The sequence below is a fragment of the Microchirus variegatus genome (genome assembly GCF_963457635.1).
Source record: "Microchirus variegatus genome assembly, chromosome: 18".
Classification (NCBI taxonomy): domain Eukaryota; kingdom Metazoa; phylum Chordata; class Actinopteri; order Pleuronectiformes; family Soleidae; genus Microchirus; species Microchirus variegatus.
The window spans coordinates 12,377,045-12,392,922 of record NC_139819.1 but is presented as its reverse complement, the minus strand read 5'-3'; the positions used below and the strand labels follow the sequence as shown (position 1 = coordinate 12,392,922).

The following is a 15,878-nucleotide window of genomic DNA, read 5'->3' as shown; positions in this document are numbered from 1 at the left end:
CAGTGCCTCAGTACTTCACAAACAGACACAACCACCGGTACAAGCACATCAGACGGGAATAACGAACGCACTGACAGTGTAAAATACTCCTTTGCTCTCGTAAGTGACTAAATTACACATGACTGATCGACTGAAATAGTATTTCAGAATGAATAAAAAACAGGGAAAAGGAGCCAAGACTATAGCTATATTACACATATAGTATTTGGCTCCTTTTACTGTTATCACTGGCAATGTTTTCCCTGTTAATTTTCATTTACAACATTACATTGATACATTTTTTCTTAAACTAGGAAAGTACACACAACAGGTCTGTTATTAATGCTTCCTGGACTTAGGACTTTCCCTCTGAAACCTCTACAAATGGTCCAGAATGCTACTCCTCTTCTCTCAGATCACCAGATAACATATTACATCTAATATACATTCCTTACACTGACTTCCCATCAGGATTCATATTCATTTCAAAGTATTTAATGTTGCATATCAAGCCTTTATGATCACACACAATGATGGCTAATACGTCTCCACCTCCTCCAGCTCAAATTTTCTTGATAGTTGTTGTTGTTGTTGTTTTTAAACTACAGACTACACAAATCAGCCGTATTGAATGACCTCATTTGCTCTATTTACCATCCTTGTCTCACCGTCTTCGCAGTGTATCGATAATATCCGCTGCAATGGCTTGATGACCAGTGTGTTCGAGGAGAACTCCAAAGTCACTGTGCCTCATATGATCAAGTAAGCATGTTTGTGTGTGTGAGGAGGAACACTCATCACATATCAGCATATCTGGGTAAAACATTTGTGTTGATGTACGGTTAATTATTCTGCTTTGTTTTTTTTTATTCATTTATTTTTGAAATATGCTTGACGATCATATTTTGAGCCTCGTGTTGAAATATGTGGGTTTTATATTAATTTCTCTTTTGTACTTGGATTATTTTTTTGCTCGGCTACCTTTTCATAAACTTCCCTTGCTTCCAAGCACAACAGTCACCCATGCTTGGTTATGTGTATGTGTATGTGTGTGTACGTGTGTATCCATCAGATCCGATGTGCGTCTCCATAAAGATGATGTTGACATTTGCTTCAGCAAGACGCTCAACTCCTGCAAGGTCCCCCAGATCCGTTACGCCAGCGTGGATCGGCTCCTGGAGAGGCTGACCGACCTGCGGTTTCTCTCTATAGACTTCCTCAACACCTTCCTGCACACATACAGGATCTTCACCACAGCAACTGTGGTCATGGACAAGCTGGCCGACATCTACAAGAAGCCCTTTTCCTCCATCCCCATCAGGTCATACAGTGCATACACACCCAAACACAGACATCACACCTAACATACACATTCATAGCTACTAAGGAGGTAATGGCATACTCACATGTACATGTACCTGTGATAGTACTTTTACTTCTTCTAATGACCATGTGTGTGTGATTTTGTGTTCATAGAAACACAAGTATACTCAAGTGGCATTATATAATTGTTCTGAGAGTGGTTTATTAGCAAACCTAATTTTCTGGGGGTCTGATATGTGCCTACCTACCTACACTATACCGTTCAAAAGTTTGGGGTCACTTAGAAATGTCCTTATTTTTGAAGGAAAAACACTTTTTTTCACTGAATATAACATTAAATGAATCAGAAATACAATCTATACATTGTTAATGTGGTAAACGACTATTCTAGCTGCAAAAGTCTGGTTTTTAATGGAATATGTACATAGGTGTATAGAGGCCCATTTCCAGCAACCATCTCTCCAGTGTTCTAATAGTACAATGTGTTTGCTTATCGCGTTAGAAGGCTATTGGATGATTAGAAAACCCTTGTGCACTTATGTTAGCACAGCTGAAAACAGTTTTGCTCAAACTAATTTTACGTGACACAGTATTTCTTTATAAGCTACTTGAATATCCCATCACACAGTAATCACTTCAGATGGTCCGATGCTCTTCTAGGCTGTTTATTTTGAACTCAAAATGATTTTTAAGGTTCACGTTTGAACTTTTTCTGTCGCTGCCCAGCCATGTCTTTTAAATATAATGTTTATATTCGTGTTCCCCCGTCCTGATCCTGCATGTTAGAGAGTCTCTGTATGTAAGGGTAGACATGCAGAAATGTGAACACCGAGTTTTTTTTTGCACCAGATTTTTCCCCTGTTTGGTCAATATATGCCTTGGACACTGCTGTTCTCTGACTAACACGCTACCTCTGCTTCTCAAGCACACCTTTCTTCTTCTTCTACTTCTTCAAAGAGATTTATTTATCATCCTCACGATCGTCCTCCCTCAAACCACTTTTTATCACTGTCAAATCCTCCTCCTGGAATTGTTTCATGTCTCAATTCAATCATCACCCACCCATCCATTTAATCTTTTTTTTCTGTGTCGATCCATCTCTTCGTGTCCCCTCCGTTTGCAGGCCGCAGTACCACTCATTTGACCGTTTGTCCATCTCATCCATGTGTCCTGACTACAGTCTGAAGATCAAGAAGATAGCCATGGATCAGTCCAAGTAACCAACTCCTCTACCGCTCTCTCTTCTTACTGCCTCTCTCCTTCTCCTGACTGTTCTTACTCTTAATCCTCTGGTCTTGGTCCGATTCTTGAGACTCCAGAAATGCATGACTATCCCCCTTTACTTCATTTAAAATCGAAGGGCTTGTTGCTGCACCCGACCTCTGATAAGCGGTAGAAGGTGGATGGATGGATGGCTTGTTACTGCACCAGTTTGAAACATGCTATATTAAACTGCAGATATGAATGGGAGAAGGAAAGGCAATCTGGTCTGTAGCATGTTTTTTCACTGGAGCATCACTTCTTCAAGGCTGCTTTTTCCTCCTTTGTATCCATATGATCCTCTTTGTCATCCCTCTCCTCGTCTGCTTTGTGTTCATCTATTAACCATAATTCTTGTGCCTATTTCTTTTTTTCCCCCCTGTCATTTACAAACACATTCCCATCCTTTCCTCCTTTCCTATGCCTCCTCTTTCAGAACGAAGAATGTTTTCTTCTTCCTTCTATTTCCTGCTATAAAAACAGGCTTATGTGATGAAATGATGGCTGTGTTTATCTATGCATGGTTAGTCCTCCCTTGATGTAGCTGCAAACGTGCGACTCTCTGATCGGTGTTAATGCCGCCATGAACCAGACAGTGCAAATGCTTGTTGATTAAAACGTTTGCACTTTCATAGCCCATTGAATAACACATTTTTAAATGTATTGCTAATCTTTTTCTCGATTCAATTTTCTGTGTTGTTGTTGACTGTCGCGTTGCTGCTCTTGGCACAGGCTCTAAAATCATGGTTTGCATATTATGTGCACCCTCATTATTAGTCACTGTGGGTAACCAAACAAGCCAAAGCCTCACATTTGATGTTAAATGTAACACAATTCTTTGTAATATTGATAGCAAAATGGACATTAGAAAGGAATTATACTCTCTTTTTGTTGCTTTTTAAAAAACAAAAAACGAAAAAAACTAACTTTGTTGTTGTTTTTTCCCCCTTTCAGGTCCTTGGAGCTATTCTTTGCCACCAATCAGAATAACCGAAACAGTGAGCACTCAAACGACAAATCTCCTCGTCTGTGCCGCAAGTTCTCGTCTCCTCCTCCTTTGTCCATCCCGTCACGCACCAACTCCCCTGTCAGAACACGAAAGCTTTCCCTCCACTCCCCCATCACCGCCAAGGTCGGAGGCCTCGACCTCACCAGTCCGCTCTCAAACCCCGGCGCTAATCACACTTCTCAGTCTGCCGCTAGTAGTCCCACTTCCGCCCACACCCCACAGACCCCGACGCCTCTGACTCCGACTCCAGCCACCTCTCCTCCCCTGCCTTCCTCCACCTCGCCTCCACCCAACAACTCCAAGCCACAACAAGACCAAGTTCCTCCAAGTCCTTCGTCACCGGAGCAGATTCCTGGACCGACCGCGGAGGGAGAGGACGCCCCCAGGATTGACCCTTTCTGCGGGAAACTGCGACGGAGCATTCGCAGAGGTACATTACAGCATCTACACATCCGTGCGGCCAGATGAGAAGTCAGGAAAAAATGACAAAAAATTCAGAGCTAAGAAAGTAAGAAATACTGGCCTCAAATTAAATTTGATCGTCGGATCAAATTAAACAGTTTATTTTGGAAATCTGTAGTAGATGAGCTTAGATGAGCCTTGCTTTTTGCCATGTCAAATTGATAGTGAAAATTGATGCCAAGGGATTTCACTGGTATACAGTGATGGTATATGAATGTAATTCTCCAGCTGAGGTTCAAAATGCAGTACAGCACAGGCTCCACTTAATTTACAAATGTTTCAAGGAAAAGAACATTTCTTCACATGACCCTACAGATTCAATCAGAATATTAATGGTGTCTTCTGTTGCTGCTATGACGAACTGGATGTGGTTTTAACGACATCCACATAAGGAGCCTCGTTGGCGTACTGACAGGCGATGAGCTCGGGGTCACTCATCACATGACACAGTTTGAAGTGTTCTCAGTAAGAGCAGAACAGGCACACGGTCAGTTAACGTCATCTCCTTGACTTCTAATAATGGTGTCAAACAGACTCCGTTAAATTGTCAGGCCATCTGGAGCAGTATGTTCGGGGAGAAGCTGCATGAAGCAGCTCATTAGCCTGTGCACACATGCAGAGTCGGTGTATGCGTGTATATTTGTATTTCTTACCTTTTTAGGACCTTTTCTGGCATAAACCAGTCGTAGGACCAATTGTACATGGAGACTAAAGCCTGGTCCTAATGAGGCAGAAGCACAGATTTGAATTGTGGTTTGATTATCAACAGGTTTAGGCTGCATGAAATGATTATAGTGAAGGATAAGACTTTGGTTAGGCTGTACAAATACATGACACTCAAAGCTTAAAAGTACAGCTCCACGAACAAGTGAGTGAGAGACACATCTGCTCACTACAAGAACCATTAGTGTTCACCTTCACCTCCTCTGCTCACTGTCTTCTTTCTTAAACTCTATATAATACATCTGTGTATTTGCAGTAGTGTCCACTCTATGCATGCACAGTTGTTTGCATATCAATCTTTCCTTATTCATCAATAAGCTGTGATGTTATGAGCAGATATTGAAATCATCAGGTGAGTCCTCTTGCAGTGTTGTAAGGTCAGTCTATCTGCATCTTTTAAGTTATATCCAAGCAAAAATGCATATTTACATCGCTATTCTGTTATCTATAGAGTATATTTGGTATATTATGTGATGTTAACACTTTTTAGGACCAAATATTAGAATGGGTGAGTGACACATTTAAAGGTGCATTATGTAATAAATCTAAAGCAACTGGCCATAAAATCCTACTAATATGTCACAGAGACTCAGGAATAATGTTCATATAACAAACTGAACTCACCAACAACAACAGTACAGCCAAAATATTTGCATGAAAAACATTTTTTTTGCAGACCGCAAATCATGTTTATGTTTTGAAATCATGTTTTGACATGTGGCGCCACCTACCGCCGTCTACCAACCATTGCAGTCAGTAGAGTCTCAGCTGCCGAGCAACCACGGGTTGCCAGTTACGTCTGAGCTACAATGGGGGAGAAAACGAAAACCTAAAAGACCTCGGTATTTTGAATTTGAGTGTAGTAACCGTTTTTGGCCACATTCTTACATACGGTGCCTTTAAGGAAAGTGCATAAGTAGTGAACACAGATGCAAGGCATGATGGAGTCACTGAATGTTGTAAATAGTGACACTAGGATTGTGTTGTCGACGGAAAGTTACTGGAGTTTTATCTCTACACTGCATGTCTGAGGAGAGATTTTTTTTCCTCTCACTCTTAAATTACAGAGGTGTTTTTGATTCAAAAATGAAGGACCAACTGAAATATTGCCACTACACTTACCTAGCAGTGAATTTAACTGCAGTTAAAGGTTTCTCTCCAGTAGATCAGCAGCATTAAAGACCATACTCATCATCACCATCATCAGCAGCAGCAGCATTGTTTTATTACACTCGTCCCTCTCGTCTTTCTCTTTCTAGCCGTGCTGGAGTCAGTGTCACTGGAGAAAATCACCAACCCCGAGTCTTCTCAGAGCAGTGATGCAGGAGACTTGTCTCCGTGTCGCTCTCCTTCCACACCTCGACACCTCCGCTACAGACAGCCTGGAGGTAAGAGTGTGTGTGCTTGTGTGTGTGTGCAGGGAACTGAGAATGGGATTAAGTGGGATCTATTACTCTTTATTGTAAATGCACTTGAAACTAATCCATTGTGAAGGTCTAGGATGACGTTTCTGTGTCCGTTTACAATGAGTCAAAATGTGGTTAAGTTATTTGTTCCTTCCTAAACAAATTACACGAGCACACTAGGCTTCAGATTACACAAAGCACATTAGGCTTTTTTTTCTTGCTATAAAGTCGGAAACAATCAGTTAGCCGGATAACCTTTTCTTTGTCTAGACAACAGCAAAAGAAAATTGCCAATAACCCTTAGTAGAACTTTTGTCTAAGTTGGAAATAGAAGAGAATAGATATGAAATGAAATAGAATCAATGTAATATTTAAAATGTTACTGTTATATAGAAGGCCCATACTATACATAGTCTGTATATTGATATCTACTGTTTTTAGGTCATAGAGATGAAATTTAAATGTAATATTAAAGCCTATTTGACATTCAGGGTTATATTAAAGTCATATTACACAGAGGAATTTCCATTTGTGGACATTTTAATTCAATGTTTTGAGAATTGTAAAGTTATGTTCACAAATGGTTCCTCAACAAAATAATAATAATTATTATAATAATAGTAATAATGATAATATGCATTGGTGAAAATGATGACAGTATTGTTGGTCGTGATGATGATGATGATGATGATAATTGTAATTCCATGTTTGTGTCTCTGCAGCCCAGTCAGGGGAGAACTCACGCTGCCCAGTCTCTCCAGCCTCTGCCTTTGCCATCGCAACAGCTGCAGCAGGACATGGCTCACCACCAGGTGCACGCACGCACGTGCACACACACACACACACACACACACACACACACACACACAATCGACAAGCATCTGTACTATGTTTGGGATAAGGCTTGAATGTCCAAATTAATGCAGTCTGGCACAAACGTGTCTCTGTGTGTGTTTATTTTATCTAAAACATCTAACATTATGCACATTTGTATTTCTAAGCAGCTGAAACACTGACATTTAGATATATTTGGCTAAAGTTCGACATCATTCCAAACAGAGAGTTCTTTATTAAGCCAAAAGCCAGGTCAAGTTTCTGATGCTGACCCAGTTCAATAGAAAGTATGTGAATCGGTGATGCTTGAAACATTTATTCTGGGGGAAAAAAAACTTACTCTGGATTACATATTTTTGTAAACAGAGGAATTCATATTTGTAAGAAGAACTACAGTAGAAAAGTGTTTATCTGTGTATTGTCCTGAGTGCAGTGACAGGTAACTAAACTCTAAAAGCTGATGGATAGATGGATGGATGAATCCCAGACCGGGAAGATATAAGCTCTGTAACAGCAGCATTAACTGGGATGGATAAAAGAAAGACAAAATACAAATACATATACAACATTTTGACGGTTTAAAGAAGCATTCCCAAACAACTTAAAGCCACATGTCCTCAGTGAACGTTTTACAGTATCACGCACAAATAACATCTTCGATATTCCTCTCCTTTTTTCAGTGTTTACTAACTCTGAAAGAACGTGCGACAAAGAGTTCATCATCCGCCGAGCTGCGACCAACAGGGTTCTTAATGTGCTGCGCCACTGGGTCTCCAAACACTCCCAGGTCTGTCTGTTTGTCTCGTGTTTTTTATTTGCTGCTGCGATCAAGCCTGTGGTCTCATTAAAGCCAGCGCGTCTCTGGTGCGTCTCTCTCTCTCTCTTTTTGCTCCGTTGCTCTCGCTCGCGTCTGTAAACAAGCCCATGCACACAAACACAAACACGTACTGCTTATTGTTGCCTTGTCAATTGGACTGCCCCGGTCCACCTACCCACTCTTGTGCTAAACGGGCAGCATTGCCGCTAATGAACTGAATATGAAGGTAATTGGCTGACTCCCCTGCACCGGGGTCCTCACGCTCTAACTGCATTGATCTGTTTGATGTATTTTTCCTCAATAATACAAAACGCCGTGATGACAGGTCAGCTTTAAAGGGCTTATTAACACACACACAGGCGAGACACAAACACACATAACCAGCCGCTTACATTTTTCTTTTGAGGACGACATGAACAAAGAGCTTGTTAAAACTGACCTTCAGATTTTGATGGAAAGGGAAAAGAACAGAAGAGAGGAGGAAATGGTTTGAAGAGTTTCAGGAAGATGACGAGTACAAAGAAACAGCAGTAATTACTAATTGATAAGACGGGCAGTGAATGAAGCCACCTCTATCATTACATGCAATACATTTGTATCTGTTTGTCTCGTATCTTTTAGAGCTGATTCATCATTAGAATCCTTTAATTAACTCTTAGAACACAGAGCATTTCAGCTGCCTTTTTTCCATTAAAACGTATAGTATATACAGAGGCTAAAAGAATATGCAATATAGACGGTCTTGCATCCTTTTTTTTTCAGCACAACATACACCATTTTTTCATTTTCACCAGCTATATAAGCACACTTGAGCTAAAAGTACTCAAAATGGTTAAAATCGGATTCAATTTGTGAAATGTGGAAATACGTCAGAGTTTGTGGATCATGAAGTAAATGTTTTGCACCATTTAGAGTTTTTTCATGTGAATTTTTTTACCATATAAACCAAATTAAATAGTCACTAAAACTTCAGGGTTTGCTGCGCCTCGCCCAGAAACTAACATTGTTTGAACTATAGTAAATACCATAGTTACAGTGGTTACATTATATCAAATAACCCAATAAATATAAAATATTTTACAAATTATTTCATGACACTATTGAAAAGATTGAAATCTGTCATAATAATTGAAAAATTAAAATTTGTGTTTTCGATTTTATAAGAGAGAAAATAAAGATATGAGCCCTCACCACTTTGTTGGAGACGACCTAGGTCCGATTTTAGAGTTCAGATCAGACTCAAGTTGAGCTTAAGGATGTTGTACATGTCTCTGGATTTTCCCTCAAATGTTTATGAAGGTTTTTTTTTTTTTTTTTTTTAAGAGTATAGAATATAATTTGTACTCGTTTATAGGACTTTGAGATGAACGGGGAGCTGAAGATGTCAGTGATCTGTCTCCTGGAGGAGGTGCTCAGAGATCCAGACCTTCTGCCTCAGGAGAGGAAAGCTACTGCCAACATACTAAGGTGCAGCACACGCACACACAATGATGTTCGTATCAATCACCGAAATCGAATTTAAAACATAGTGACAACTATCCTCCTTCTCCATCTTCTAGTGCCCTTTCTCAAGACGAGCAGGACGATGCCCAGCTGAGAATAGAGGACATCTTACAAATGGTTATACATTTATTTCAACAACAAAACAAGAATTTCGTAGCTCATTGAAAACATCTTGTCATGATTATCTTGTTATTACTCTGTTGGATTAAGCCACAATCACTTAAAAACATATTGTTTTATATTTAATGCTCGCTATGGGGTTACTCTGTTTTATTTGGTAATAGAAGTCACAGTTTATTTACGCTCTAAAAACCCACAACGACATGAAAAAGCCTCTGTTACTCACTCCTCACCATCACTGTCTTGATGTCAGATGTCATGAAGCATATTCTTCATAACCAGTCTCTTTATTAGATACATATATCTCCTCGGTGGTTGTGTTGGTGTTCATTTATGACTCTTGTTTTCTCTGTTTGTGTGTTTATTTATTTAGGCGGACTGTCCGAAGGCAGAGTGCTTTGAGTCTCTCTCTGCAATGGAGCTGGCTGAACAGATCACTCTGTTGGATCACATTGTCTTTAGGAGCATTCCTTACGAGTCAGTCCTCTAATGATACCGTCATACTGTGTTTTACATTTGGACAAAAATTATTCTTTTTTTTAAATGTATCGACACTGCTCATTTTGAGTCCATTTCGTACCATTTATAAGGATGTATTGGCAATTTGGCAGAAGTCAAATATACTACCCTATACCCTATATTTATTTTATTCTATCATCTTGTGCCACCAAGGAGTAAGACGACAATTCTTATGCACTGGACCTTTAATCTGTGCAGTTTCTCTCACCTTAGAGGAAAAAACTTTTATGAGGTCAGGCACTGATGTTGGACGAGAAGGCCTGTCTCACAATCTCTGTTCCAGTTCATCTCAAAGGCGCTCGATGGGGTTGAGGTCAGGGCCAGTCAAGCTCTTCCGCACCAATTGCTCCGTGCACTGGGGCACAATCATGGAACAAAAAAAGGGTCTTCCTCAAACTGTTGCCCCAAAGTTGGAAACAAAGAATGGTCCAAAATGTCTCGGTATGCTGAAGAGTTAAGATTGTCCTTAATTGGAGATGAGGGCCCTAGAGACCAAAGCCTGAATTCAAAACCCAACAGATGTGGTCAAATAATTGTGTCCATATCGTTTACTTTACATATCTCTCAATAGCTTTGATAAGAGACCATAGTGCTCAGTTAGTTCAAGAAATAAAGAAGTCTCATCTTATGTAAATTACAGTGGTGACATGTTTTTGATCTCATTGAGTCTCACAATGCGTTTCTCTCTTTCCTCTTTAAGAGAGTTCCTCGGCCAAGGCTGGATGAAGGTTGATAAGACAGAGAGGACGCCTTACATCATGAAAACCAGCCAACACTTCAATGATGTAAGCATCTTCCAGTCTCTTTAAGCGTTTAGTTGTTCCTTACATCACAGTTTGGTACATATACTGTACTTTCTCTTGTCGTGTTTTAAGATGAGCAACCTGGTGGCATCGCAGATTATGACCCACACCGATGTGGGCTCGAGGGCCAACTCCATAGAGAAGTGGGTGGCTGTGGCCGACATCTGTCGCTGCCTCAACAACTACAACGGAGTACTGGAGATCACATCCGCACTCAATCGCAGTGCCATCTACCGTTTGAAGAAGACCTGGGCGAAAATCAGCAAACAGGTGGAATGATAGTCCAAATGTCCTCTTTTAAATTCTAAAATCAGCACGTAAAAAAGCAACTTGTCAGAAAGAGTTTGGCTATAAGCATAATGGGATAAGATTTTGTCTCGGTAATGGCAGAATTATTAGAGAACAATGAAAGAAAGGCATTTATCTGTCACTGCCCTCTTTTAAAACTAAATCAATTAAAGCCACAATCATCCAATCACCAGACAGTCTGTCTCTCCCTCTTCAGAACTAAGGCAAATTTCATTTTCTCATTTTTATTATCATCATCTTTTATTAAGGGCAAGTGGTTTTCTGGTTAATGGACCTGCTTGCGTTGTTCACAATAGTCTTTATAAAAAAAAAAAAAAATGTAAATATGTATTTGTTCTTTTTCAGACTAAAGCCCTGATGGACAAACTTCAGAAGACCGTGTCCTCTGAGGGAAGGTTTAAAAATCTGAGGGAAACTCTGAAAAAGTCAGATTTTGATCGAATTATTTTCCCCATAAATAAGAAAATTACTTCATTTGATTTGATTTAATGTCTTATGCATATTATTCCTTTCCACCATCTCTCTGCAGTTGCAACCCTCCGTGTGTACCCTATCTAGGAATGTATCTAACAGATCTGGCCTTTATTGAGGAGGGAACACCCAACTTTACTGAGGAAGGCCTTGTTAACTTCTCCAAAATGAGGATGGTAGGCTCTTACCATTTGGGATAGACAGTATATCAGGTGTGCACATACACTGCATTAATTGCCAATTTCACATTGTCCTTAGATTTCTCACATCATCAGAGAGATCCGTCAGTTCCAGCAGACTCCGTACAGAATAGAACTTCAACCCAAGGTACTATTTTCTGTAAATATGTTGGCTTTAATTCCCCTTTCTCTCAAAAGCATCACAAATAATTTTCTCTTGTACAAGACAGATTAAAACAATTATGCCACCTGCTGATGTGATAGGATTTTTGTAAATCTCTTTGTCATAGGGCTTTTGCTTTGGAAATGTGTATCTGCTTTGCAGTATGTTAAACATACAATTCAATTCAAAAATCATTTGTCCCCATGGTGCAAATGCATATACACGTACATACACACTTTCATCCATACAAACACAAATACAGTACACTGTATATGCAAACCCCATTCCCAAGATTTTTGTTTTGCATTTTTATGTTTTTCTGGGATCTGGGTTTCTACATACATACAGTTATTCATTCCAGCACACTCACATACATACATTCTCCTTCACATACTTACATTTTTTTTACTTTCATAATTGTAGATTTTTAACTCACACATTCATCTTTTTACTTTCATGTTCATATATTCTAGCTCGCGCAAAAACATATTTTGCCCTCATATTTCTATATTTTAACATACATATTCACACTTTTTTGCGCTAATGCACAATAAATAAATAAATAAAACACAGGCATCTCTTTTACTATTGTGGTCAATGGGAAAATTGATTTTTGGGCCCATGAAAGTATTATAAGATCTGGATAGAGCACCGCCCCCTCTGCCTTGAAGACAATTTTGTCATGGTGGCCACTCTGGTTACTGCAACAAAAAATACTCATGCGGCCCAAAAAGCAATTGTCCCATTGAACACAATAGTAAAAGAGGCCTATAACACTGTCCACAGGACACCTCGAGACATGGACACCGGCTTTTATAGATTTTTTACTCTATAGTTTTTTTAATAAAGGCCATAAAAAGTCCACAAAAATAGTATTTCTCAAAGTGTCTTCACAACTGTGTACGAGCACACCAAAGCACTGTCATGTGGCATCTCGGGAACGGCATTACTATCAGTAAACCATACGATATGAAAACTTAATCAAATGAATAAATGAAGGGCTTTTTTTATATTATGACAAAGCAGTTTTAAATGTTCTCCCAATGTGATAGACACACACACAGTGGACTGAGTGTGTTTTTGGATGACATACTGTACTATGATATTATCATAGTACAGTATGTCATCCAAAAAATTTGAAAAATGTCATAGTATAGTATGTCGTCCAAAAATGGTCAAAAACGTCATGGTATAGTATGTCGTCTAAAAATGGTTAAAAATGGTCAAAAACGTCATAGTATAGTATGTCGTCCAAAAATGGTAACGACGAGCTATTTGTCCTTGTGTGCTTCAAACATTTGGAAGACTTTCTATAATAGAACAGTTGACTGATAGATGAACTATTTGACAAAATCTGTCCTGCAAGACAGGCCAAACAGTTAGTGTAGTGGTTAGCACACTTGGATTTGGAGCAGGAGGTCATGGGTTCGAGGCCTGGTTAGAACAGGTGCATGTCTGCAGGTTTACATGTTCTCCCAATGTGATAGACACACAGGCTGTATGCCACGTACTTCTTTATTCTACCGTTTGAATGGTGGGTGGCGCGAAGCACTTAAGCCTCATTACCGCCACCTACAGTGTTGATGAATGAACATATAAAATACTTTTAATAAATACATATATTGTTGTTATTTATATTTTAAATATTTTATACACTATAAAATAATGTCCATTATATGTAAATACATATACAATGACAGTGCGACTTTAATATAAATCTAAAATTCAAAGTAACAATAAATCTAACATTAATATTATACAAAAGTTCACACTGTCAGGTCAAAACGTTTGCATTAAAAACAAAACAACATGTCAACAACAAATCTATGGATCACACCAAGTATGTAATGACGGAGCCGTCTGAACCAGCAGATCATTTCATCAGGACAGGCCGAGGTAACGATGTTCTGTGCCGGGCCCTGTGCGCACCGAGCGTTTGCAGAGGCGGAGCTGATCACCTCCGACAGCGCCGCTGTCAAACTATAAATACGTCATATCTTATTGCACAAACCACATGTTTAGACTCTAAATGACTAATTTCTCGCCTCAAATCATTTCAAGGTTTATATTTGTATTTTATCCTGCTATGTTCCGCCGAAATGCATTCTGGGATTTTTGGTCCAAAACTTGACAAAAACGTCACACTATACTATGCAGTACGTCATACTATACTATGTCGTCCAAAATGTGACCATTTTTGAAAAAAAAATTTGGTCCAAAATTGGTCATAAACGTCATAGTATAGTATGTCGTACAAAAATGACGAGCTATTTGTCCTTGTGTGCTTCTAACATTTGGAAGACTTTCTATGATAGAACAGTTTACTTACAGACAAAGTATTAGCTTTATCTGTCCTGCAGGACAGGCCAAACAGTTAGTGTAGTGGTTAGCACACTTGGCTTTGGAGCAGGAGGTCATGGGTTCGAGGCCTGGATAAAACAGGTGAATGTCACCGGTATCACATGTTTTCCCAATTGTATAGACTAACACACAGTGTTCTGTTATCGTAGTATAATATGATGTCCAAAATTTTACAAAAAAGTCATAACTTATTTTGTCATCCAAAATTTGACAAAAAAGTCATAGTACAGTATGTCGTCCAAAATTGGTCAAAAACATCATACCATAGTATGTCATCTTAAAAGGTCAAAAACGTCATACTATATTATGTCGCCCAAAAATTGTTACCACAAGCTATTTGTCCTTGTGTGCTTCAATCAAACAAGACTTTCAATAATAGAACAGTTGACTGATAGATGAACTATTTGACAAAATCTGTCCTGCAAAACAGGCCAAACAGTTAGTGCAGTGGTTAGCACACTTGGCTTTGGAGCAGGAGGTCATGGGTTCGAGGCCTGGTTAGAACAGGTGCATGTCTGCAGGTTTACTATGAAGGTATATTTGGTGCGAAAGTCACAAGCACATGTAACTGCAGATTTCACATGCGCAAACTAAAGTCACAAATGTGTAACCGTGAAGTTGTAAAAAAAATGTTATACCTTGTTAACACAAATCCTTATTACAGGTACACAAATCCTTTTTACAGGTACACAACTACAAGTCAATTGATACAAGTGCTCGAATCTGCTTCTACAAGTTTCAGATACTTTTTCTCCTCGCGCTAGGTGGTATAAGTGGTGCAAAATGATTTGTAACTTGTGCACGCCGAGCGAATCGATCGATAAGGGCTTAGGAAGCTCTCTGCTGAGTTTTGAGTGACAGCTCGGAGTCGCAGATTCACGACATTAAAAGTGTCAAATATACGAGAAAATAAAGTCGCAGATTTATGAGATTAAAAGTACATTTCCATTTTATTAAATATATAGACTCACGCCCACCATTTCTCCCGCTGTTTATGTGTTTTATACATATGAACCGTATCTATATCAGTTCAGTCTGTGTGCTCCCGGCTGCCTCGCGCAAGGCAGCCGGGTGAATGTCTAAACAGCGGCTGGATAACCTGCCTTCACCAGCTGACTGACAGACATTTACTCAACCAGAATAGTTTTAATATCGGCTCCATGAGAAGAAATCAACAGTGTTTAACTGATTAATTTACTTTTTTTCTTCGCCCAGACAAAGCCGTGATCGCGCACCTATCTCTGAGGAGAGGCGGAGGAGAGTGCCGTGTCTCGCCAAGCGTAGCGACAACAGTAGTGACAACAACACACTGGCGTGACAGATTTTAATTTTTTAACTTTATTTTCTTTAGTTAGTTTTACAAATAAACTTACAACAGTAAGTGAGTAGTAGTAGAGGGAAGAAACCTTGATATCTTACAAGGTTTGATTAGTTAATAGTGTGAAAAGGTGAAAAAAATGTATAACAGCGGAGCTCCAGGGTGTGTGTATGTGGTGCTTGTTGTATCCGCTCTGGGGCTCCAGGGAGGCGGGTAGGTGGTGGTCGTTGTCCCTGCTGTGGTGCTCCAGGGTGTAATAAAAAACAGTTATTATTAATCTAAATAGTGTGTTTAATGTGTAAAAAGTTGAAAAAAGTAT

The 15,878-nt window shown here is 39.4% G+C and overlaps 1 protein-coding gene across 1 annotated transcript in view; it reads left to right on the top strand.

The window, feature by feature from the left end:
• The window catches only part of LOC310940253 (ras-specific guanine nucleotide-releasing factor 2), a gene marked incomplete at both ends in the record, with an annotated part of 39,945 nt that extends 24,386 nt beyond the window's left edge, over positions 1-15,559 (top strand). Inside the window, 17 exons of the mRNA XM_083905184.1 lie at positions 659-741; positions 1,052-1,300; positions 2,426-2,518; positions 3,517-4,001; positions 6,016-6,144; positions 6,885-6,974; positions 7,677-7,783; positions 9,168-9,280; positions 9,373-9,433; positions 9,810-9,913; positions 10,656-10,740; positions 10,831-11,028; positions 11,413-11,492; positions 11,597-11,714; positions 11,797-11,865; positions 14,672-14,679; positions 15,457-15,559. Of these exons, the coding sequence (XP_083761310.1) occupies positions 659-741; positions 1,052-1,300; positions 2,426-2,518; positions 3,517-4,001; positions 6,016-6,144; positions 6,885-6,974; positions 7,677-7,783; positions 9,168-9,280; positions 9,373-9,433; positions 9,810-9,913; positions 10,656-10,740; positions 10,831-11,028; positions 11,413-11,492; positions 11,597-11,714; positions 11,797-11,865; positions 14,672-14,679; positions 15,457-15,559 (2,175 nt within the window). The remainder of the gene's footprint in view (positions 1-658; positions 742-1,051; positions 1,301-2,425; positions 2,519-3,516; positions 4,002-6,015; positions 6,145-6,884; positions 6,975-7,676; positions 7,784-9,167; positions 9,281-9,372; positions 9,434-9,809; positions 9,914-10,655; positions 10,741-10,830; positions 11,029-11,412; positions 11,493-11,596; positions 11,715-11,796; positions 11,866-14,671; positions 14,680-15,456) is intronic.
• Positions 15,560-15,878: the final 319 nt, after the last annotated feature.